At 44.5% G+C, this 26,123-nt stretch overlaps 1 protein-coding gene across 2 annotated transcripts; it reads right to left on the bottom strand.

Moving 5' to 3' along the window:
* Nucleotides 1-68: 68 nt before the first annotated feature.
* On the bottom strand, nt 69-23,894 carry OSTN (osteocrin). 2 transcript variants are annotated; one of them, XM_084638671.1, is made up of 5 exons: nt 23,827-23,894; nt 16,267-16,365; nt 11,350-11,567; nt 4,529-4,625; nt 69-2,572 (listed from the first exon to the last, which is right to left on the bottom strand). In XM_084638671.1, the coding sequence occupies exons 2-4, from the start codon at nt 16,363-16,365 to the stop codon at nt 4,541-4,543; spliced, it is 402 nt and encodes a 133-aa protein (XP_084494797.1). In that variant the 5' UTR covers nt 23,827-23,894; the 3' UTR covers nt 69-2,572; nt 4,529-4,540. The 2 variants fall into 2 exon arrangements, with proteins under 2 accessions (XP_084494797.1, XP_084494796.1); XM_084638670.1 differs by having other exon boundaries at nt 11,350-11,603.
* Nucleotides 23,895-26,123: the final 2,229 nt, after the last annotated feature.

The raw sequence follows: 26,123 nt of genomic DNA on the forward strand, positions 1-26,123 counted from the left end.
ATCCTGATACTCAGGGACCCCACATAAGAATTTCTAAACATATTTCCACAAGATGTTCTGTTCAGTTGTGTTGATTTATTAGCAGACATCCCACAAAGGCATCTGAATGGTTTTGTGAACAGAGGAAAACGGGTAAAGTTGCTACACAGTACATGTCACAGTATCATCACCTCGTGTTTGCTAACTTCCATGCTATGGACAAAGACCTTGGCCAGCGTGATTTGTCTGTGAGAACAGCAATGGTGCCCAGTCTTACTCTTTCCTCTTCAGTTTTAACACAGATGTTTCATGGGCCTCCTAAGGCTTACTATTTAAGTAGGACTTTTCATCCATGGATTTAAAAAGTGCTTTGCAAACAAATTTAAGCCTCAGAGCACCCTTTCAAGTTAGGCCTTGGTGGATGAACTGAGACAAAGAGAGGCTATGTGATTTGGCCACGGTAAAACAAGCAATCCAGTGGCAGTTGGGAATAGAACCCAGGAGTCCTGACTCCCAGTTCCATGCTATTACCAACAAAGAACACTCCTTCCCCATGTTCAATGTTCTCCTCCAAAGTGGAGATATTTCTGTACATGCCTGTAGACCGCACCATTTATCTGTGGTTAGAACAGAGAAAAGGGCTAACGCTGGCCAATAGTTACACAGTACATTTTATTGTAACATAGTTTTAGCATCCCAACATAATGCATTAACTCTGGATCTCTCCAGTCTGAGCCTCCCCAGGTGTGTAACCGGGAGAGAGTCCCCCTCAGACTGCACGTTTAAAGAAATAAGCAGAATTCAACACAAACTTCAGCAGACCCAAGAAAAACGGGAGTAAATGAATGAGGCGACTCATCACGTCTCAGGCATAGCCCTGCTTTCTTTCTGTAACATTGCAGATTTCAGTCTGGGGATGTGATCGTTTGTGACTATGCTACAACATTAGTGGTTAAAAGCTAATAGCTACATTTATATTTAAAAAAAGGCAGAGAACTAACAGCCAAACCCATCGTTTCCTATCTGACAGAGAAAATTGGTGCATGCCATCCCACAATCCATGCAAAGGCAGATACAACAGACAGCAGAGCGCTGGAGCTGTGAAGGTCAAAGTGCCTTGGAGTACGGATTTGTGACAGGCTACAGCTGTGAAATCCTATTAGGCCACAGCTTTGTAACATCGAGAAGTTTTCTAAATGAGAAATGTTGACAAAAATAAAGATTTTTGTGAAAATTCCTTGTTTTCAACCAGCTCCAGTTCCAGTCATGGGGGGCAGGGAGGGGGGGAGGTAGGGTAGGAACTGTCATTAAACATTAGTTTCTTACATCATTGCCCCTCTTGGGGAGCTGGTCGGATTCCTCCCTACTCAGCCAACTTTCTACTAGTGGCCAGTCTCCCTCCTCTGCGTAGTACATGAGATCAGAAGGTGGATGCTTAATTCACTACTCCACATAGGCCACAGCCCACCTGCCTAAACCTGGGTTTTGTGGCACATTGCTGCTTGCTGCCTTGCTTCAGTCACACCTAAGAGAAAGACCCAGGTATGGCCCAGCCTCCTGTGGTCCCCTCCTGACATAGTTCCTTTCCTGGATGACTCTATATGATTATTCCTGACGACAGATTGGTACAAATCACCCTTGGAGTTTGGACCTGATCTGAGCTATCCAGCTGACTCCCCTTTCTTTGTGCTGGACCCAAATTCCAGCACTGAACACCTCCAGCTTCGGGAAAAATCAGATCAGGATGCAAATCCAAACACTGAGACTGAGCCGCATCTCTGCTCCGGTAATGTTTTGCAGGGTGAGAGAAGGAAGAGGGGGTGAAATCTCCTTGCCCTAAACATTTCAGGGAGCTAAAGCCAGGTGCTCTATGAAGATGGCTCAGGGGCTGTATCATCTCCTACATGGAGGGCACCTCCAGTTCATCACATGTTATGCACAAGAAGGAGTGAAAGGAACTAATCAGCTCAGAGGTGTAAAGGAAGTAACAGCCTCACCAAGTTTCAGAGTCTGTCAGATGAAAAGATTCATGACATAGGTACAACAGAGGTAAGGGAAAGATTGCTACGAGTATCAAGCTAAATCCTAAGGTATTTATGTGGGTTTTATTCAGGTAAACTCCTGCTGACATCAGTAAAAGTTTTGCCTGAAAAGGGACTGAATAAAAGCTGGATTTGTCCCCTTAAGCAGTAAAACGAATAACCAACCCTCTTGAGTGAAATTTACAAAGCAATTCTGCCTTCCATAGAGTGCTGTTGGCATCTCTAAAAGTTTTATTTTTCTTCAAAAATTCTAATAGTCCTTGCGAGGATAAGAAACTTTTATGAGTTTAAAAAAAAATGGTTATGCAGTGAAATTATATACACTCATTTTCTGTTCCCTTTTATTGTCAGACCAAAACGTCGCTGTGAGAATGTTCTGATCTGATGGATTGAATCTGTTATTGTTTGTAAAATGCAATGTGAAATAGATTTTGCAGTAGGTCAATTCCTTAAATGTTGAATCATTACTCAATGACAAGACACTCTCTGAAGCGTCTTCCATATTTCTGTGACATTCCCAATACAGCATCAATCATCCAGCGCAGATGCACCTGCAGGAAAAAAAAAAAGCAGTGAAAGTTACATTGTCCTAGTCAGAAACTCAAAGCCTCAGACAAAGATTCTCTAAAAAGGTCTATGAAAGACAAGCAAAGTTAACAAAAAGAAAAGGAGGACTTGTGGCACCTTAGAGACTAACCAATTCATTTGAGCAGAAGCTTTTGTGAGCTCCAGCTCACTTCATCGGATGCGTAAAGTGGAAAATACAGTGAGGAGATTTATATACACACAGACCATGAAAAAATGGGTGTTTATCATACACACACTAAGGAGAGTGATCACTTAAGATGAGCTATTACCAGCGGGCGGGGGGAGGGGGGGAGGGAAACCTTTTGTAGTGATAATCAAGGCCATTTCCAGCAGTTAACAAGAACGTCTGAGGAACGGGGGGGGGGGGGGGGAGTGTTGAATAAACAAGGGGAAATAGTTTTACTTTGTGTAATAACTCAACCACTCCCAGTCTCTATTCAAGCCTAAGTTAATTGTATCCAATTTGCAAATTAATTCCAATTCAGCAGTCTCTCGTTAGAGTCTGTTTTTGAAGTCTTTTTGTTGTAATATTGCGACTTTTAGGTCTGTAATCGAGTGACCAGAGAGATTGAAGTGTTCTCCGACTGGTTTATCAATGTTAAAATTCTTGACATCTGATTTGTGTCCATTGATTCTTTTACGTAAAGACTGTAAAGAGGCTCGTTCATCTGCACATCTACCAATGTGATAGATGCCATCATGTGCCAGCAATGCCCCTCTGCCATGTACATTGGCCAAACTGGACAGTATCTATGTAAAAGAATCAATGGACACAAATCAGATGTCAAGAATTTTAACATTCATAAAGCAGTCGGAGAACAATTCAATCTCTCTGGTCACTCGATTTCTGACCTAAATGTGGCTATTCTTCAACAAAAAAACTTCAAAAACAGACTCCAACGAGAGACTGCTGAATTGGAATTAATTTGCAAATTGGATACAATTAACTTAGGCTTGAATAGAGACTGGGAGTGGATGGGTCATTACACGAAGTAAAACTATTCCCCCCCACACACTGTTCCTCAGACGTTCTTGTTAACTGCTGGAAATGGTCCACCTTGATTATCACTACAAAAGGTTTTCTCCCCCACCCCCCACTCTCCTGCTGGTAAGAGCTCATCTTAAGTGATCACTCTCCTTACAGTGTGTATGATAACACCCATTTTTTCATGTTCTGTGTGTATATAAATCTCCTCACTGTATTTTCCACTGAATGCATCCGATGAAGTGAGCTGTAGCTCACGAAAGCTCATGCTCAAATAAATTCGTTAGTCTCCAAGGTGCCACAAGTACTCCTTTTCTTTTTGTGAAGACAGACTAACACGGCTGCTACTCTGAAACCAAGCAAAGTTAGGTGTATTGGATTTATTGTGGGGGTTGCAAATTCCTAACTTCTTAAGGCATCAAAGCTAAATACACAGAGATAAAGCAATGTTATACAGAATTATAGAAATGTCAGGCTGGAAGGGACCTCAAGAAGTGATCTAGTCCCGCCCCCTGCACTTAGGCATGACCAAGTAAACCTAGACCACCCGTGACAGGTGTTTATTCAACCTATTCTTAAAAACTTCCAATGAGGGGATTCCACAACCTCCTTTTGAAACCTAGTCCAGAGCTTAACTACCCTTAGCGTTAGAAAGTTTTTCCTAATATCCAACCTACATCTCCCTTGCTACCGATTACTTCTTGTCCTATCTCCAGTGGACATGGATAACAATTCATCACAGTTCCCTTTATAACAGACCTTAACATATTTGAAGACTGTTACCAGGTCCCCTGTCATGATGACATGAAGTCACCTTTCCACAGATCTGACCTTCCAAATCCACTGACATCAACATGAGCTTGCAGGTCTGTAACCGAGAGCCTCATTGGATCCTGCGTGACGTCTGAACATTGCTTTGGTGAACCTGACTTACTTGCACCATCTGCTAACCCCTGGTGCTGGCAAGACGGTTCGTTCCGATTCGGTCCAGAGGAATTCCAAATCGTCGCTTGGGCAACTCCACCACCTTCCTGCACAAAAAACCAGGGCAAAAACTGGTATAGATACTTCACAGGAATAACCAAAAAGTGGTTGCATCTTTGCTTCCTCCATTTCACACCAGTCTTGGCAATGGGGTTTGGTCAGGGCAGCTCTGTTGTTAAAGCTGGAGGCTCTGGACAATTACTCAAAATAAGGTGTTTTGCATTTCATAAGCTGCAGCCTCTATAAGAAAAGCTACCCCTGCAGGGAGCAGACAGTTGCAGCAGTTTACAGCAAGGCTGAATTTGGTCCATTATCCCCATTTGGAAGTTGTTCATCTACTATTCAAAGAAGAGGGAAAAGCTTTTTAAAACATGAACGGGAATAGTATTTATGCAAAGTTTAATTCACCCATGGAACTCATTGCTGCAGGATATTATTAAGGCAAATATAAAATATTAAGTTACAAGGGCTGGGAAACCTTATTTTTCCGGCCATAAAGTGGTCATCCTGCCCTCCTCCAAAGTACAATGGGCACAGTCAGGTATTTTGTGGGGTTTTATACCTTCCTTTGAAGCACTCAGCATTGTCCACTGTCAGAGACAAAAACACCAAAGACCATGAACCCTCAGTCTGAGTCACTGCAGCAAATCTGACCTTGCCAATGTGTCACAGCAAAACTGAACAGTTCCTCCAAATGTTGCAAACGGCAGGGAAATATTGAGACAGATAGACTCGTCCCCTAGTTCCAAAGAAGCAACAGGTGTTGTGTGGCAGGTTCCATCCTACACGATGAGGGGTAAGTACACTCCCATTATGCCTTCTTCTCCTCTTCCTCCTCCCACTCCTGATCTGCCCCCTCCCTCCTCTGCCCCAGTGTCCCTTGCATCAGTGGCTGCAGCAAAGGGGCTGGAGAGCTGTCTCTGCACCTGCTATAGTAGACGCACATGCTGGGGTTATTCTGTGGGGAAGGAGGCCCCCCATCTGGCCCCTTTGCACCAGCCTAGGTGGCGCAGAGGGCCTCATGGCATTGCTGAACTGATCCCCCTCTTTTTATGGCGCTCATGAAACAAGCTTGTAAAACGAAACAGATTTCGCTTCCTTGTCTCCAAGTTCCCAGGCTGCACCCAGCCCTGCCCCGGCTTCCTCCTGTCTGCTCTGAACTCACTTTCCCTTCCTTGCTTCTTCTTGCCTCTCTCACACCTCCAGCGAACAGTTGCAACTTGGTCAGCTTTTCCAGCTGACCCTGAGGGGCCTCTCCTCCCACTGGCAGGCAGCTGGCTGCACACCCACGCCAGCTCTGCTCGCCAGGAGCAGCACTTGCTGGCATGCAGCGCATGTTGCTCCAACCATCTTTGGCAGCCCCGGGGAATCCACAGGAGCGTCCCCTTGGCTCAGTGGCAAGGCTGAGAATGTGACAGGGCCGGTGTTGCTAAAACATGAGGCCTTTCGAGGAAAGAGGGCTGGATCCGCGGTTACGTTTCAAACCCACAGAGTTCCAGGCCCTTTGAAACCTCCTCAGACTCGTTCTTCCGTCCTCAAACGTCAGCAGCTCAGCTCAGTAGCTTAGTAAGTTTAACTCCAGGGTGGCCTTAGCTCTGAGAGCACCTCCTCACCGCCGCCAACTTAATTTGTTAGGAATGAAGGGCAGGATCTGAGCCTAAGTCCCCTGCCGTCTGGGGTGGCCAAGCCCAGAAAGGTTATGGGGCGGGACGGATTATGGGTTATGAGGAAAGGTAGCTGTAGGTAGAGCCAAGTCCCTAAAGGGTCTGAAAATCAAGGCCAGAGAGGAATTATTGAGGGAGGCCATAGGGAGGAGAGGGCGGGGGTGTGACTAAGAGGAGTGGGATGGGAAATAGAGGGTGAATCCCAGGAAATCAGCCTTACTGCAAGCCACGTCTATGTGCCAGGGTGAACAAAGGGTTAACTCAAACTCAGCTCCCCACTCCTCTAGAACCAGGGCTGTAAGGAGGGCAGGATGCCTTAGGCAAGGGCCGACTCCAAGCTCCAGGGGCCCAGATCCGGGCTGAGCCCCAGCATGGGCAGGGCTCTACGTGCTGAGTATTGCAGAGTACATTGTGTTTTACTTTCTTGTGATAAACACTAAGGGGCTGATCCTGTCCCCCCCGGACAACACGCTGGCAGCACATGGGGCAGGACATGTGCCTCGACAGGCCACAGGTGAATTCCCCAGGTGCAGAAGAAGTTAAGAAGAAGTTGGGTTAATGTATAGGGGACATGCCAGGGGCAGGAGGGGAGTAGCCATAGAGCTTGGCACAATGATAATTTGGGCTGCCCCGGGGGCTGCTCTAACTTATGCCAGAGGCCATTTCAGCAGCCCAGAAGCTGGGTGGTTCAGCAATGGTCTAAGGTCACTTCTCCCCTCATCCAGGATGTCCTGGGGCAAAGACTTTCCTGGCTGTGACTTGGTTTTTTAAAATCATTCTGTGTAGTCACTTCACTAGCTTTCAAACATTAGCTTGTGGGACGCTCTCTGAAATGAAGTGTGTGTGGCGAGGCTGGTCCATTGTTTTGGACATTTAGAACTAGAGTCTGTAAATCATAGAATCATAGTATATAAGAGTTGGAAAGGACCTCAGGAGGTCATCTAGTCCAACCCCCTGCTCAAAGCAGGACCAACCCCAACTAAATCATCCCAGCCAGGGCTTTGTCAAGCCTGACCTTAAGGAAGGAGATTCCACCACCTCCCTAAGTAACCCATTCCAGCGCTTCACCACCCTCCTAGTGAAAAGGTTTTCCCTAATATCCAACCTAAACCTCCCCCACTGCAACTTGAGACCATTACTCCTCGTTCCATCATTGTGGGGAAAGGTACACGGGGGAAGCATCCTGCAGAGGTAGAAAGGATGAAATAGAGGAGACCTAACAGGTGTTTTCCAGTCTCCTTTCTAAAATGGTTGTTTGCAGTGCGACGTTTAGACAACTCAATAGCCACAAACATGAGCATGAGGTTTCAATCATTGGTTTTAAACGAACAAAACCAAAATGCGAGATATTCCTAGCTAAACCTTCCCTTGCGTCTTTAATCATGACCAATACGGCCAGAGGTGCAGGAAAAACGAAACAAGGGAAGAAGGAATATTTCCATCCCTGCTTCCAATGTTTCATGAAAAACTGAGCATGGTTTTTGAGAGTGGAGGAACTTGCATTTCACCCATAAAAGCACGGCCACTTTGCAGTAAAAACCCTGGTGTTTCTGCAAACACCTAGTGAATTCCCACCTGGGGAATAATCCTAACTTTTGTCCTTGGAGAAACTTTACAAAGAGATGGAGGACTGGAAAATGAACTCTCTTCACTCTCTTAGGCCTTGTCTTCACTAGGAAACAAGGCATGTTCTTAACTCAAGTTAGCTAACAGTGTAAAATCCTAGTGAAGATCAAGCAGTCTGGAGTTTTCACAAGAGTTAGTGGATTCAGGTAAACCATAGGATCCCCCAAGGTCTTTAACTCATCCTGCTAAAATGTGTGAAATGTGCCAATTGCCCTGGTCTTCACCAGGGTTTTACCTCATGTTACCTAACTTGTGTGAAGAACACACCTTTTTTCCTAATGATGACGCACCACTGCGGGGGAATCAGAGGCATCAGGGCAGCGTGCAGTTCTGCTCTCTGTCTGTGTTTGGTTGGATATAAGGAGGACTTAATTTTTCAGAGCTGTCAGTCTGGTGCCTTTCAGCATTGTGCTTCCATGCCTAAATTCACTGTAAAACTAGAACTTAAAAAAACCCCTGTCACACGGGTCCCAGGCCTGGACTAACCAAGGTGCACTCAGAGCACTTGCAGAGGGACCCATCTCAGAGGAGTCCCCAGCCACCAGAAAACCCCCCAAATCGAGCAGAGCTATGACGCTGTGTGCCAGATCACAATGGCACTCACTCAGACTTGGCCCAGCTGCCCCTTCATCATGACGGAGGAGCAGCCAGGCCAAGCCTGCCAGCTTAAGGCCGGGCGATGGGAGCACGCAGACCTGGGTGGCCGGGATAAGGAGGAGCCACTGTCACCTGGAGTGGAGTGCTGAGTTGTGGGGATGTGCCGGTGAGTGGCCAGGAAGGTCCTGGGGGCAGTGGGTGAGGGCTATGGGGCGAGTGCTGGCGGGGCAGTGGGGTTGGGGGATGTTGACGGTGAGTGGGGGATGCTAGGGCCTGTGGCTGGTGGGGCGGCAGTGTTGGGGCCTGCAGTCAGCGGGATGTAAGTCAGGGCTGCTGGGACATATGTGGGGGATCAGTGGGGGCTGGTGGAGGGTTGTTGGGGTAGATGTGAAGTGAGGGGGCATTTAGGGGTCTGTGTGGGGCTGGGTACATAAGGGGCAGTAACAATTTAAGGAATCTGGAGAGCCCCTCCATTTCCATAGCGGTCAGGGCCCCAGAATTCTTTAATTTGGGCCTGATGTTTCCCATCAAAAGCACTGGATCAAAGCTAAGAGGTTTTACGGCTGAGCTGATCCCTCCTGTGGCCATCTGCAGCAATGACAGGGACTTTCAGCCCACCCTGCAGAGCTTTTGTCTGCTGAGCTTCTGTGCATCTTCGCCTGCCGACCAAACAGGGCTTGGCCTTGGGCAGGAAAATCAAAAGGAATTTTGTTTAGAACATTATTTATGCCTCTGTGACGCTCACTGGGGTCTCCTTAGCTTCGAATCTCATCTGAAAGCTTGTCTTCTCTTGCTTTTGTCTATGCTTTCCAAAGCTTCTTAACGTTAAGAGTAGGTGAAATCCGGGATGAAGTGAACGGCCACTTTGCCATTGACTTCCGTGGGGCTAGGCTTTCCCCCAGTCTCTGCGGTAAGTTTTTTTTATGTGAGCGTATATCACAGCACTGTATTAATACAGGGTGTAAAGTCTTTTTCATCATCTGAGAGCTTTTCAAGCCATTATATTCAGGATCTCTAAACCTCCTGGAGCTAAAGGCGTCACAGTAGCAGGCTGTCATCTCATGTACCCTCCACTAGAGAAGGCAGAGACTCTGTCATTGGCTTACACTTGCTCTAGTATACAGGCTGAGAAACATTTCTGATTTGGTCCATATGACCGAACAGCATTCCCTTGGTCTATACGCTAGTGTGGTGATTGTATAGAATGACCCCAGGATGCTGGTGAGAACAGTAGCAGTGTAAAATGTAGCGATCAGAGAACCTCAAATGGCTTCAACATTTGGTTCCTCCAGGAGCGAAAAGCTTGCCTGCTCCTCCGAGCAATGACACTCGCGGGTGAACCCGGGGCTGGAAATCTCATGAAAGGCGATATTTGGTGACACTCTGGCACTTCTGAGTTCAGCTAGACCTGGATGAAATTGTTTTTGATTTGAGAAATGTCACGAGAAATATTGGCCCATTTCCCAAACTTCCTCCTCCCCTTCCTCAGGTGTTTTGCTCTCTCTGTAATTTCGATCAAATCTTTATTTTTACATCTAAAATATGAATTTCCACGGGTTTGTGGAAAGACTTTTCTTTTGAAAAAAGGGCTCATTTTTGCTCCCCAAAACAGCCAAATTTTGCTTAAAAACCCCACGCACTTACTGCAGTGATTGGTTTTCTCAGAAATGGGCCCATTTTGAGTTCATAGTGAGCTATAAGGGCAAAAACCCCTGCCTGAGGTTTTAATCATTTACCCCCTACTGGCCAGAGCCTGGAAGTGCAGAGCGAGTATTAAAGCTGGTTAATTGCAAAAATATCTTTGAAAAAAACAATTTTGGAAAACGTTGGCTGACTCCAGTGAATATTTTTCACTTTCAAATTAAACACAGTCAGCCAAACTTCTACAGGCCTCAGTAAAAATTCTGGTTCCAGGTCTGTGGTGAGTTTTGGGTGAAGGCTTGGATCAGGTTTTATTTGATCAGAACTTTGTTTACCCATCCATACAAAGGCCCTTCTCCAGCAAATCACATAAAGCGAGTGCCTAACTTTAAGCACGTCACTCAGTGCTTTGCTGGACTGGGGCTGAAAGGTGAGGGAAGATGGTCACCAGCAGCAAATAGCAGGGGAGGGGAAAGAGAGAGATCTCAGCGAATGCTTTCTGTTACGATGAGCAGCAGACACCCTGCAAGTCTTGCCCTGCAGCCACACGCATCTCCTTTGCCTTCTTAATTTGCATCTCCTTGGCTCTTTCCAACATAAAGCCCCATCTCCTCTAAGGTGAACAGTCAAGGTACCAGGCCTGAATATTAACAGGTGCATTGTAGGATAGGCATATTTTGCTCAGGACCCAATCTCAGTGAAACCAATAGACCAGGATCCTGAAGGCCTTACTCAAGATGCCCTTCCTATCATGTACTGTCCATGACTTTTACACACACTACAGTGTCGGTCAAGATTTGCTGTGTAAGATGCCCTCTCACCAGCCATCTGTTCTTGGAAATATTTAACCTCCCCCCCTTCACTTTTAAACCCCAGACAGTATATATTCCTTGAACAGTTTTACTGCCTAAATAGCCTTTTAAACTGAAGGGCCATGAACATGAATGGGAAAGGGTGCGCTGGGGAATAAGTTTACCCAGATGTCTCTTGTAGGTTGATTCGGGTTGCAAGGATAAATCAGCTGCAGAGTGCATTACTTACCATAGCTGAAGAGCTATAAATCTTGCAGCAACATTGAGAAGATGAGTAGTCTGCAGTGACTTCAATATGCTGACAAATGAATTACCCACAGCCAACCACAGAACTAGTGAGCTAATGAAAATGAGTAGCTTGCATTTGGAAAGTGTATCTATCAACGTTCTTTATAGCGCGCATCACTGTACCATCCGATCTCTCAGCTTACCTCTGCTTGCCTTTCAGATCTACCGAACTCGCAGAAAGCCTGTCGAGGGGAGACCCAAACCCTGGGAAACTTCTTTTCTTCTTGGTCTCAATCACGTCATTTTCAAGAGATACTAGCTCATCAAGAAGCAGCAGCTTAGCTGCCAGGTCCGTGGCTGACTTCTCTTCGCTGGATGTGGAATGTGCTTCCATGCCTAATACTATGGAAGAGTCAAAGGGCTGCAAAGGAAGAGCGGATGGGTTTGCTTGATGTTTCTGTTTCAGGAAAAGAATTTCAATCAGTACAGTGAGCAGTACAGCCTGTAAATACATTAGAACTGACAAAGACTAAACCTGGAGCAAATTTCATAGAATATCAGGGTTAGAAGGGACCTCAGGAGGTCATCTAGTCCAACCCCCTGCTCAAAGCAGGACCAATCCCCAATTTTTGCCCCAGATCCCTAAATCCCCTCAAGGATTGAACTCACAACCCAGGGTTTAGCAGGCCAATGCTCAAACCACTGAGCTATCCCTCCTTTTTCAGTGAAAACTGGTCATTTTTGCAAGATGAATTTTTTTAATGTCTGGTTGTTGACATTGTTGAAATTCTTCATTTTTCACAAAAGCTTGCATGACTTTTTAATTGAAAATTTTATCTGAAATGTTATTCAAAATGGTTATCAACATTTTTTATTTACTGAAACCTGGGTTTTTGGTAAACAAAAACTTTCCGTAATCATTTCAATAACGTTTTCAATAATGTATTCAATATTTTTTTGAATTTCAATTAAATAATTCTATGAATTTGGCGGGGGGGATTAAATATTTATTTTCAAACTCTTTGAAATGAAAACAGCTTAAAAATGTGACATTTTCAGGATAGTGACTTTTGTTTTATGACCAGCTGTAATAAATACCTATATGGTATTTTCCATCCCAAATGACTTTACAAGTCTGGCAAACTGTTATGCAAACAATACATCAAAATCATTTCACCCAGCACTGAAGTGCTACCAATTCCGAGGTAGGACAAGGCATGGCAGCCTTATGCAAGTTTAGGACAGGAAATAAAGAACAGCATATGCTCTTGAAACTTACAGGGAAGTTGGATAGGCAAGATGTTTTTTGAACTTCATTTAGGACACTTGATGATTGACCTGTTCTGTTCATTCCCTTTGAAACACCTGGCAGTGGGACTGTCAGAAGACAAGATTCTGGGCTGGATGGACCATTTGTCTGACCCAATATGGTTGTTCTTATGTTCTTACGACGTTGAGGTTAACACCCTTACTAGACTAGATTTATGCATATTGGGTAGGTGACAAATACTGACTGGCCTCTGTCAATACCAAAGACATAAAAGCAGACAATGAAACAATTTGCTCTGCTTTGTAAGAGGCAAAAAATATGGCTCCATGGTTAGTCTTTTTAAAAGCAGATGTAAAGCTGATGCCCTGACCACTTTTGGTCAAAAAGAGTCCATGGCACGTTTCAGCAGATTAAGGATGTTAGCCTCAGTGGCCTTGCTCAGCGATAATATAGGTGATTATTCTCTGCCTACTTCAAATTCCCCAATCCCTTTCAGTTGGATACCGTCTTCTTCTTCAGTTTCTGATCTAGGCATTGGTTTTATTCAGTTGTGTGAATATGCTCAGTTCCATGGGAGGCAGCATTTCAAAGGCAATATATGTCTCCTTCTCAGAGGACAGCACCTTGACACGGTGGGAAGGCTGACAGCTATGCTAGTGGGAACTTCAACTCCTGGTAGGGCCACCCAAGCCATACAGGTCAAAGGATAGGGACCAGAAGAAAAGCTGCCACTGGTCCCCTAGGTTGGGGATTGAGTGATAGGCCAACAACTTGTCCTCATGAAAGAGTGCAGTCTTGTTCATGGTACCTGGGATATCATGGTCTGATATCCCAGGAATGATTCAGATTTAGATATAAAGGTAAGATAGTACAAGAATTTCTTCTGGAGTTACTATAAGAATATCCACACCCGGGCCCTATATTTGAAAAAATGCAGATTTTAACCTCCTTCCTTTTGTGCTTCTGCTGTGTGCATTCAGGGAGCCAGTCAGAAATCATTAAAGAAATGGAGTTTATAAACATCTCATTCGGTTGGATGGTCATGGATGGAATGAGGAAATGGATCCCACTGCTAAGGATAGACAGGATGCTTCTGAATCGCTGCATTATACTGCAATATTTGTAAAGTGTGTAATCCGGAACAAATGGGCTTCCCTTGATCTTAACAAGCCATCAGGGAAGTTCTACAAATCCATCTACATGTAGAGCTATGTGAACCGTATGCACTCCACATAGATCACAGGTAGGATGTGTTTATTAGGTTGTTTGAGGGTTTAAGAGTAGTTCATTTCAGGTATTTCGGAAACTCTGTTGCACATGTGAACGCTAGTCTGATGAGACTTTAAGGAAGATTAAAAGACTTTCAAGGAAACTTGAAAGCTTTGACCATTTAAAACCCTTCATATACAACCCACGTTAACAGAAGATCTTGCCAGATATTAAGGCAAAATCCTTAGAAGCTGAGACCTGTTCAAAATTATAAACTCCTGATGGCTTTTAGGGCTGGTTGCAATTTTTCCATCAAAATTGGTTTTTTGAGTCAACAAATTTTGTTATCAAAGGGTCAGCTTTCTGCAGAGAAATTTGACTTTGTCAAAGAAAGGAAATACTCCAAAACAGAACATATTGATTCAGAAATGCTGTTTCAGAGCCTGATGGGAGTTGTTTGGGTGTCTCATGAGCGTATTCTCCTCTGTGCAGGTCTTCCGGCTGGACTGCACCTCCTATGATGCATTACAGTGGCACAGCAACAGGGCAGATCATGGTGCATCATGGGAAATGTAGTCCGGCCAGGGAGTCCAGCCCACAGAAGAGACTGAGAGCAAGAGGCACTCAAACTACAATTCCCCTGAGGCACTGTGGTGCCATGTCTGAATCAACATCTGTTGGGTTTTGGCTCTCATTTTTTCAGTTTTTGATTTCTGAACCAAAAAGTTGATGTTTTCTGTGGAAAATAAAAACATTTTCCTACCAGCCCTAGTGTATTTTAATTCCTCTACTAAAGAGTGCCCAAAGTGTGGCCTCTGGGTCATATGTGCCCCATTCATGTTTTACAGTGTGGCCCACAGAATCCCACAGCTTTCCTGGGCAGGTGAAGCATGGCAAGACTATAGGTCTCCATCCGATGCTCCTTCTTGATCCCAGCTGAAGTCCACTCAAATAAATAAACAGGATGATATGTGGCTCTTTGGCCTGCACAGGTTGCACCTGCTAAAGAACAGTGTGATGCAATCCTTGGGCTCCAGGAAAGGTGTCAGGGAATCCATCATTTGAGCAAAGTATTTGCCTGTTTACTCTACTCAGTCTCCATGGAGCTTGGTAGATCATCACAACTTTTGTCTGATGAATTTCACCTGTTTGTCTCTTGACGAACAGATTACCATCTTCCTCCAATATCATACACTTTCATTAGCTGCGCATTGAGATACAACAGTAATCAAGGCCAGAGAGACAGGGCAAATGCATTCTGCTCACCTACATTTACACTGCTATTTCAGTCAGGCACTGTATGTTTTTGTCCTACTCCAAACGGTTCCATTACATTTGCATGCGCTGTTAAATATCTAATGTACCCTGTACTGCAGCTGGCTATCATTCACTGGAGGGAAACATGATCCGTATAGATTGAGCGGGTGATCTTAGAAGGGAACTTGGGGCATACTACAGTAGGACTTCCCCCTGGCATTACAGTTACTCACAGGACATAGCATGACAAGCTTCAGCACAGTCAACCCCTTGGTGAGGGCCACCTCATTGTACGTATTTCCTCTGACTGATTTTCTCTTCTCAGAGTCTCAAGTATTGTGGAAAGGGAATGCTGGGTTTCTGGCCTGGTAGGTGCTACATCCTTCACTCAGGTGTGGGTTGGGTAACGTCTCCCAAATGTTACCTTAACGGTGCGGAGGGAACATTGCGGCCTCCAGGGCCTCTGCTGTGTCTCTGGAAGCGCACGTTAGCCATGGTCTGTTGGAGGGGGGTGGGCGAGGAAAGGGAGCTAGTGGTCCAGGGACTGGTTCATACTATGTGCCTGTACTGGGCCTAACGCAATAGGGCTCTGGGGCCTCTAGACACTACTGTAATTCTAATAATAAAGGTGTCCCCCTGTTGACGTCAGTGGTTTTTATAGTCACCGGTTCCTGTTTTTTCACCGTGTTTTCCCTCCCCTGTTGTCGGGCGAAGGGCCCACACAGATAACACCTTTGGGGCAGGGACAGTTGTTTTGTTCCATGTTTGTACAACACCAAGAGGTCCCAGCAAACAACACGGGTCTCCTGACTCCCAGCCGCGTTGCCTCCCTTGACATTTCAGAGCTGAGCCAACTCCCATTGGACTGGACGGGAATCTTTCCATCGATTTTCATGGGAGTGGGGTTGGAGCTAGGCTTTCATAGCCCTAACTCAGCTGCATGGGGGATTCAGGACCCACCCTTGTTCCCCAGCTCAGATTGGGAGTCAAGGAGGACAGCATCCGATCCTCCCCACGGCGAACAAGGGGTCACGGATGGGGCAGAGAGGGTGCCAGCTTTGCATCCTCCTCCCCTAATCCCTGGCCAGAATAGCTGGTGCACAAAGGGGAGGGGGGAAGTTACTCCATGGGGCGGGATGAAGTACCCGGAGCGAGCGAGTGGCAGGGGAGACATGGTGACTCCGGTTCACACGTCACCCTCTCCTCTGCTCCTGGGGCACCCCTTACACTCGGCACATGGCTCAGTCAGAGTCTAACACCTCCCGTAGAGCCCGCTGCCCATCTCACCCCCGTCCCAAGGAGAAACCTGCCTCTCCAGCTGTCCCTGGCTCCGAGCTCCCTAGGAAAGGAAGGTGCCTGCGGAGTGTCAGGAATAGCCTCTTACCTGCGGAGCTGCCTCAGCCAGGACAGCAGTGCCGGCGGGCCCCTGCAGCAGAGTAAGCGCCAGGACAAAGTGCACCACCCCAAACCGAACCTGCAGCATCTGCAAAGCAGAACAACCTATTGAATCACTCCACCCCGACACACACCGAGGAGGAAGGGCACGCGACAAGGGCAGCAGGGACCGGTTACAAGTGGTGATGGAAGTCAAGGATGAGCCAGCCCCAAACAGACCAGACACACGGAGGGGAAATGACTTGCCCGGGGTCACTCAGCAAAGCCAGGAAGAGCCCCTGGCTCATACATAGCTTAGTCGCTTATCCTGCCTTCCTTGATGCTCAGGAGCCAACCCAGCTCACACCGACCTGGCTGGGAATCTTGCCCTTGATTTTCATGGGAGTTGGGTTGGGGCCTCCAGCCCCAGAAGAAATCTGCTAATCTGTTTGTTAATCTGTTTCCATGCCCAGCCCCAGAAAGCATAATTCAACCCTCACTCTGCCGCTCTCTGTTGACTCTCCTGCTGGAGCCGGCAGAAATAGAAAGGCTGTGTAAATATATTCTGATGATGTACGAGAGTTGTTTTATCCTCATTTTCGCAGATCTCTCATGAGATCGGGCAGACTATACCCAGCAGAAATGTTTGACTTTGCTCTTGTTTCCCACACTACAAGAGAGATGAAGCAAAGTGCTTGGAATCCTATTTTGAAAGTCAAGCTATACCATGTGTCTTTGTTTCTCTGCTTCTCACATGGGCTTTTCCTTAAGTGATCAGAACAACAAGCCATCTTGCCTATTACCCTTGTACTGATATTTGCTAGTACCGGACTCTGTAGAGGAAGGTATAAAAATGGAGTTATTTTAATTATTTTTACATGTGCTTCTGTTATCTGGTTTCATACCCTTTTCTTTTGTCCATAAGGTTTAGGAAATGGCTGATATAAACCGGACTAACTCCAGAGGAGTCAAAGGAGAGAGACAAAGGAATGAATAAGGTGAGACTGAAGTGTCCATCCATTTTGAGCAGTGATCCAGAAACTAACAGAGCTACACCAATTTACAGCAGTTGAGGATCTGGCCCGGGTTTCTTCCCCCCACCCCGTTGTGGTGCTTTATAATGTGTATTTTTGTACTTGGCTGTGCACTGAAATAAAAAGTCGCCATCTATCACCTTGCAGATAACCACATCCTGATTATTTGGATACAGGGAAGTAAAAATAAATGGTGAGGTTAAATACACCCGTTTCATATGGCTTAATGTCTGCACTGGTATTCATTCATCCCAAAGACCAAAGAGCTAAAAATGGCATCTGGCATACTAATAAAAATAAACACTATTGCACCTGCATCCCAAAAGACATTTGAATAACTAGCTGGAACTCAACTCCAGCAAAATTAGAAGGAAAGGAAATTGTAGGGACTAAGGTCCTGCTTCTGCTCCCATTGAAGTTAATGGCAAAAGTACGGTATCATTGACTTAAATGGGAGCAAAATCAGGGCCAGCTTGAGACCATATTAACCCCACCACTCCTCAGCCCTTGCTTCTGAACTCTCTATATGAGGACTATGAACCTGCTGCCCCCCTATACGCTGCCCTCTCCTGCAGCAGAGAAGCACATTGTTTCCCCTGAATGTTGGGCCTGCTGAGGTGGGAGATGGAAGCAGGATTTGCCCTTCTGCGAGTGATTTTGCCCTAAATCATTTTTGCCACTGAACGCGAAGGCAAAGCCATTGATGACGGCACCAACTGACCTCATCAAAGTCAGGGGAGTTACATTTGTGTGTGTCAGTCATGAATTTGACCCACCACTTTTAACCATATTCCCAGAGTTTAGCTATTTACACTAGTTACTTCTCTTTCTTCTTTTGTTCATCTATTGTATATTCTGGTGTTGCCTGAACAATTCTACTCAGTTCCTTTGTCACTTGGATTTTTTAGATGTCTGTTCCCCTTCTACTTGAATCATGACTCAAGCGTAATCTCGGGTAGGTGTTGAACCCTAGTGTTCTACTTCCGCACTCCAGACGAGAAATGTGAAGTTAGATCTGAACTGCTCTGAGTAAATTTATGACAGCAACACAGCTCCTGGCAGGATTTGTCCTCCTTGTTGTGGGCTAGATTCCAATAGCTTTACTCATGCTGAGTAGCACTTACTCGACAAATACTCCCACTGAATTCACTGGGTCTACAAGAGGCGGTAAGGTGCTACTCCATGTGAATGCGCGTCTCAGAATCTGTGTTATCTGAAATAAATAAAATGCTGTCCAGCTTTCAACAGATAAAATCGCATGTCTGAAATTTAGACATATTTATGGGTTTCACCCATATTTTAGCTCAAAACACAGCAAAGCTTAAATTCCTGGTATAATTCAGCATCTTTGTTGGTGTTCCAATTAAAACAGATAAAAGAAAGAACAGGATAAACAGCAGCAACCTTTGTCAGAAATCTGCACGTACCATTCGAAGTGCCTTTCCAAGAAGGAAACAGAAGGCCAAAACAAAGTAGAACGCTTGACCATCTGCAACATGGTAACTCCCTAATATCAGACCCGCGGGATCTGCAGATATGTTTTTCTTTTTTCTTTTTTTCTTATAACAAAAGCGAAATGACATCCCCAAGCCAAGATGGCTGAACCAGACAGTGTAATTCATCAGAGTTCAAAACCATTGCCTATCAAAAATGTGAACAGCCATCATTGTTCTTTCCAATTCAAATGATCATATTTCACACCACTGTGAAGATTACTCTGAGTATAAATCACAGTGCTTTATTTCTCCTGCTTGACAGTTAGCAACAGAACTGAGGCAAGGCATCATACACTGCACCGCAATCTTTCACTCTCCTGCCATTGTGCATTGATTACTCTCACACGCAAATTTTAATGGCAACATTGTAACATCTCCACACTCCTCCAGAAATTTAGACCTTACTCTTGCATTGAACAGGAGCGGGCAGGCCCCTGGAGTCAATGGGGCTTTGCAGGGATGTGCCTGGACGGTGTTCAGAGGCAGGATCAGGACTGCAGACTGTCACCGTGCTGCGCACCATAGACATGAGGTACTTCATGGCAACAACATGAAAACTCAGATCTTCCTGCTCTGGAAGCACAGGCCCCTACTATTAGAGGTAAAGGAGAATCTCCATTACCTGTGAGTCACGCAGGGCCTCTGACATCATTCTCAGCAATTGTAATTCCATCCAGTAGAGGGCAGTGGTGTGCACGCTCAGCAAGCCGCTCATTGTACTATTTTGCAATTATTCAGGTGCCATCAAAAGTGGTCTGTTGCTCCCTGTGCTAGTTAAATGTATCGTTTTGTGAGTCTCTCCACCGAGGGTCTAACCCATTGTTCTTAAGATGCAGATGGCAGAGTATTTTATCTGAAACTAGGATATGAGCTACTAACAGATGCACTGGAGGCTCTGGGGAAAATCCTGCTCCCATTGAGGTCAATGGGCAAACTCACACGGATTTCTGTAGAAGCAGGACTGTGCCCTCAAGTGCATTCATTACCATAAAAGCCAAGATATTCCCATATCAGAAATTTCAGTGATTTCAGAAACTTCTGGGGAGCGTTGCTTAAATGCAAATGGAATTATCAGTAATACCATGAAAATGTACGAGGAAGGGGAAAAATACCACTGCTGAATCCAGCACACAAATAGCTTAGCGTTGCTCTTTTGTTCTCATCCCACAGATGAGATATGACACACTCTGCAGAAAGCAGTCCATTTAAAAAAGACATTGAAGTATGGGACTTACTGGAAAATGCATTCCATAAATTATAAACAGTTAAAGCCAGATAGTCTCTGTTGTTAATAATGCATTTGCTGTTTTGGAAATCCACATCAATTTTTTTATTATATATATGATGCAGTCAGAATTAGCTTTTCTCTATGAGCACTTCAAACTGCCTTTTACTATTAATCTGGTTAGTGCAATGACTGTTCAGACCCCTGAGACTGTAGGGAAATAGCTCGTGGCAGGCTTCATCTACTTAAATCTGCTAGGATCTTCCAAATCTCGTATTTAAAATTGATGAACTTTTGCCAAGAATCCAAAAGTGATGAGTGACGTTGGGAGTCCATCTGAGGGGCTTGATGTTCAGAGGGTGAGTACTCAGCAATTTCTGAAAATCAGACTCCTTTAAGGTGTCTCAAGGTGAGCACCCAAAGTCATTAATCACTTCTGAAAATCTTGACTTTGACGTATACCTTCACTCTAACAACACAGTTACCAATGCTGTATTCTTATCGCATGTGTTATCTTGCCATCTCGGCAATTCTTTTCCTGCTATTTTGGCCTATGTTAAATTGTGCTTAAATGTTTCCTTGCATTTAAACTTTGGAAAGAAGGAGATGTGGCAAGAACACGTGCATGTAGATGGTTGCTTTGGCTGTCTTTATTCAGGCAAAACTCTCATGGACTTCAGCTGGAAGTCTATCATCATGAGGACTGCAAGACGGGGCCCCTAGGGTACATCTACACTGCAGCTGACCCGAGCCTCTCAGCCCGTGGTAGACGGATGAGTTAGCCCCAGAGAAGCTAGAGCACCCAAAATAGCAACCTGGATTTTGTGCCGCCAGCTATCCACCTGAATACAAGCCCTGTTATTTTTAGTGCACTAGTTTGAGTGGAGCTCGCACGTGTCCGTCTCCCTGGGCTGGAAAGCTCACTTCCAGCTGCACTGCAGACATACCTATAATAGCAACAGGCATTCTCTTTGCTTCTCTTCGCGAGGGGACTTGCCTGTGTCAAAGGCCTGATCCTTCAGTTATACGCACAAGAGAAGCCGCTTTACTTCAGTAGGGCTACTCATGTGAGTAAGGGCTGAATCTCGGAATGTTGAATTCTCAACAGTGCTACAGGATATATACAAAAAATACCCCGGGGTTTTAAGAGGAGACTAGACCCCCCCACCCCCCCGTGTGAACATCTGAACTCGAACAAGCATAAATCGTGAGTAGCTCAGCTGCGGTCCATGGAGTTACACAGATGCAAAAGCAGTAGGGAGAGGATAATCAGGCATGGTCATTGTTTGCTCATTTGAATATTTTGTACAGTCCAAATAGTCCATGCAGCATATTCTAGGAACGTTTTCCTGGGAATTAGCAGGAGTTACACAATTTGGACAGCTTGCAAAACTAAGAACAATCTGTACCTATCACCCACCACAAACAAACATTTAATAACAGCAAATGAAAAAAACTTTGTCTGAAGGCAATCATGCTTGGACATCAAAATGTATCAGTCACAAATGACTCTGACAAAATCCACCTAGAAGGCTAAGGGAAAAGTGCTAGATAAGCAGATTTTTTACAACATACAAGAAAAGAGCCATTAATGAGAAGCACCTATTTCCACCTTTGCTAGGCAAGATCATTGAAAGAACTACAGCATTCTTGGTATGCACTCTGGAAAACAAAACTTTATTAGACTGTTATCCATTGCCAACAAATGCTCAGCTCCTAAATCATTTATATATTTACCAAATAAGCAGGCCAACTTTTCTAAATGTTTCTAATCACTTTTACATTTCCTTTTTAAGACTTTTTTTTGCAAAAGTTTTCTTTGCTCTTCAGGCTAAGAACTAACAGCTCTTCAGTGTCACAGGCTTGTATGTCTTCAGCATTTCAAAATAAAGAAAACAAATCTTTAAAACAATCAGAAAGAGGAAATATACACAGACCTGAAATGTACAGAGATAGATACTAGGTTTTTATTCATACGTGCAGAGCAAATTTCTCTTTTCTTAACAGTGGAGGGACATAAGTGGAAGTTCTGCATACAGATAAGTACAGAATACGTTATTACAGCAGAGAATAGTGCCCATGATGACCAGCTAAAATATACTTCCATAATTATACAGATAAAGCTCTTGAGATCAGCTCTGAAAAAGAGAAGAATGTCATTACAATGGTAAGGTCAATGGCCCAAATATTAGCTGGGATGGATGATAGACACATGTAACCCTTTTGAACAAAGATCAAACCTGGTTATTGGTGAAGAAAAAATGTACAGCTGGGTGAAGATGTATTGTAGGTTGAAATTGTAGGTGATCTATTTCTTTGGGCTAACTCAGAAGCATATAAAGGTGAGTTACAATCATATTACAGGCAAGCTGTAGACAGTTGATGCATGTTGTAAACTGCAATGTTTTGAACCCGCTCAGTAAAATAACAGTCCTAGAACTCAGAGATACACTTAGCAGTTAGACGAAGTTCGAGTTATACAAACCCTGATCCATCTGAAATCAGCAGTGAGTACTGATAAGCACCATTGCTCCGAATAGTAATATTTTGCACTTATAGAATCTCGATAATTTCTTTCACAGTGTTTTTTTTTATCCATAGACTTCAAAGTGCTCTACAAAGAAAGGCCAGCAGGATTATCTCCATCATATAGATGGGAAATTGAGGTCCAAAGAAGTTAAGTGACGCCCCCCAAGTTCATAAGGAATCAGGGTCAGCGTCATGAATAATCCTCCTGATTCTCAACTCTTATGCTCTACCCATTAGAGAGGATGCGGCTTCTAAAGTGAGCAGCCGAGTAAGAATGTAGTGCACGCTCCTGGGTTTTAAGAACTGCAGAGATTTGAAGCCCAGTGAACAAAGCCCATGTTGGCTCCCCGAGAAAACTCCCCCTGTTACCTCAGCAGTCTCCAGAGTGCAGACCTGAAAGTCCTTTACATTTACACACTAAGTGACCCCAGTTACGGCAGCTGAGAGAGAGTGAGATTTTGAGCCCAGTATGAAGAAAGCACAGTTACAACCACAGGGCCAAACTATGCTTTCAGTTACACCAGTGCAAACCTGAGTTATTCCAAATCTGGCCCATCATTGATATTAGGATGCCCCTTTATCCTTAATGCTCTTCTGTAGACACAGGAGCTTTACAAAAAGAAATGGATAAAGAACTTGCTGGCTAAGAGCTTTCCTGGATCTAATTTCTTCATCTTGTGCCTTAAAACATGTTACAGGTAACAGCCATGTAAACATGTCACTAAAAATACGTTATTTATTAAAGCAAAGCAATCAATCTAGCTATTTAACTAGATTGGCTCTTTAATTCCTTTAGAGCCATAAAATGCATTTGATTTATTCTGAGTAGAACATAACACACAAAAGGGAAAAATCAAGGAAAAACAAGTAAAATACCACTATGATTTAGCATCTAGAGAGCACTTTACATCTTCTAAGCACTGCACAAGCATAAAAGAAAACAGCTTCTTCAATAGGGATGTGTTGTTTGACACTTGTTTAAATGCTAACTCGTTAGCTAACGGAAATATGTCTCTGTCTTCTATTATTAGTTCATTTCCAGTACCCAAATTACTAAGAGATGTGCTTCTTACTGTCAGACCCCAAAATGCAAAGAGGAATTGCACTTTTCCCATCAGACATGTGCCTGTGTGTATTTTGTGCTTGCTTGTTAATTTCAAAATGTTCAATGTTCATATGCTTGACAAATAAAGCAAATATTTAAAGGGTTTCTGTAAACGAAGCAAGAGACACACACAAAAATCCCAGACCCCCCCCCCACCCGCCCCGTTCGTCGCTTATCTTACCTTGCCTTGGATACAAGCAATCCCAACTTTGATGGATGTTGCTAGGATCTCCCACCCTAACTTATCCCTAACGCTCAGCTTTCTTTCAGAGTTTTTATAGTCTCTGCTGTAGTCTCCAAACTCCAATCCCTGCCTTTGCTTTCACTTACATCATTTCTAAAGATTTTCCACTGATCCTTGCCCTAAACCTTTCTCTCCCTCTCACTCACACACACACTCTTGCCTCACATTTGTTATATTTATTGCTCGGATCAAGATGATTAGGTTGTAATTAAAGGTCTAGGGTTTTTTTTAAAAAGAATCAGAGACATTCCTGGGAGAGGAATAATCTTTGGTAGCATTACCTTTCCTCTGAGCTCTTAGTATTGCAACCAATAATAGAGAAAACATGATGTCCTGGAATGTCTTTAAACAGCAGTAATTCGTGGGACTACAGGAATGACTGTAGAAGGGCAATATGTACTTTAGAGAGAAAAAATACAAATAGTGCATTTTTATTAGCTGGTTATTCCTGTTGTAAATTAAATGAGGTGTATATAGAAAGGCAGGCTGTTTTGTACATCTGTCCTAGGGACGTCGGTCTTTCAGTGGCATGTATGCTTATCTTAATTATGGACACTGCCACAGAGGGCCGGCTGTGAAAGCAGAGAGCCATTTTTTAATAGGCAAAGCCATGGTGCCCATTTAGTTGCCTGAAATACCAGGAAAATATGAGTCTGTCATCTTCTTTATTGCCTGTCCTTCTTCTTCCATTTGCAAAAGGGTTCGTACAATGCAAAGTACTCTTTGTCCCAATCTTAAAGAAGCATAAAATTCCTGCTTGTGGAAAATCCATGATATGAACATTTGCAGACCCCTTCTTTATTTGACAAAAGAAGGAAAGGGTATTTTTGTCACTGCTACTGCTTTGATTTTGCAATAACCCTCCCAAAACTCAGTAGGGAACGAGAAGAAATTTTATAAGTAGCTTCCTCTTATGTGTTTGGCTTGCAAAACTATTGTGGAAACTTGGTAGCCCCCAGAACTAAATCTACTGGCCCACCATCTACCCTTATGAGGATGGTTATAAAAGAAGAAATGGACAATATTTTAACCAGCTGTGAAAAAAAGTATAACTCCCTCTCCAGGCAAGGAGGACAGCAAAATGTGGCAGAACCGATATAAACCACAACAACAGTAAATGTCTGTTGCAAAATAACTTTCTTCCCATCCACGCCTGTTTCCAAAGCTGCAGCCCTTCCTTTTGGATGTGGAGTGTACCACTCTTATCCCTGCTTTTGTGACCTTACAATTAGGCAATGCAATGTGCTGGACATGGGGCTGCTGCATCTTAAAACCATTCAGAGAGTGAAGCTGGCACAGGACACAGCCACTTGCTTATGGAGAAGAGCATCTTGTTGGGAGCAAGTGACACCTGTGCTCTGGGGTCTGCATTGGTCTCCAGGTGGAATTTAAGGTTTATAAAGCCCTAACTGCTCTGGCACCAGCCTACCTGGGGATCACCTCTCTTGCCCAGGTCACACTACCATGGCCCCAGGCAGCCAGGCAGCTCAAGCTGGATCCCCCATGTTATAAAAGAGGGAGCGGCTGGCAGGGTGTTTTCTCTGTAGGCTTCAGAACTTGCTTCCCACCCCCACTGATCCAACATAGAATCATAGAATATCAGGGTTGCAAGGGACCTCAGGAGGTCATCTAGTCCAGCCCCCTGCTCAAAGCAGGACTAATCCCCAACTAAATCAACCAATCCCCAACTAAAGCCCAAATCTGGTGACTTTCTGGGCATGCTGCAAAAGACACCTATTTGACAGGGCTGCTGGAGAAGGCTGAGGGCATGCTTCCCAGATGATGAAGAGAGTAGGTGACTGGCTGACTGAGCTCCTGTGGAACTGCTGATTTTAATGCTGGTGACCTTTCATCTAATTGTATTACTGTATAATTATGTTAGTGCACCTAGAGCCTTAGACAGGCCTCTTTTATCTTAAATGCAAATAAATAAAATAAATAATTAAATTGAATGCAGCGTTTCTCAACTCAGGGATTGTCAAAGGCAATGGGGGAGAGGAGGTCATGAGATGTTGAAAACTTCATGGCAATCCAAGGAAAAGAAAACCTGGCTCCCCCACTACCCTCAGGCCCTTACCCTTCAGGATCAAATATTTTCTGTCAAACTTTCCAAACCCACACAAAATAAGTTAGGCAGGCTTGCCATTGTCATGGATGCGTTTTTTTAACTCTTACTTTTATAGGAAATGTAAAGGGGTTGCAGAGCTTTTTGACTTTGAATAAGTGGCTGCCAA

The sequence above is a fragment of the Lepidochelys olivacea genome (genome assembly GCF_965140295.1).
Source record: "Lepidochelys olivacea isolate rLepOli2 genome assembly, chromosome: 9".
Classification (NCBI taxonomy): Eukaryota; Metazoa; Chordata; order Testudines; family Cheloniidae; genus Lepidochelys; species Lepidochelys olivacea.

Bases quoted from the DNA above. Each gene is read 5' to 3' on its own strand.
- OSTN (XM_084638670.1), bottom strand. From the start codon at position 16,365: ATGCTGCAGGTTCGGTTTGGGGTGGTGCACTTTGTCCTGGCGCTTACT. The intron at 11,604-16,266 runs GTAAGAGGCTAT...TTCCTGAAACAG, and splicing joins TGGCTGAGGCAGCTCCGCAG to AAACATCAAGCAAACCCATC. The intron at 4,626-11,349 runs GTAAGCTGAGAG...TTTTTTGTGCAG, and splicing joins GATCTGAAAGGCAAGCAGAG to GAAGGTGGTGGAGTTGCCCA.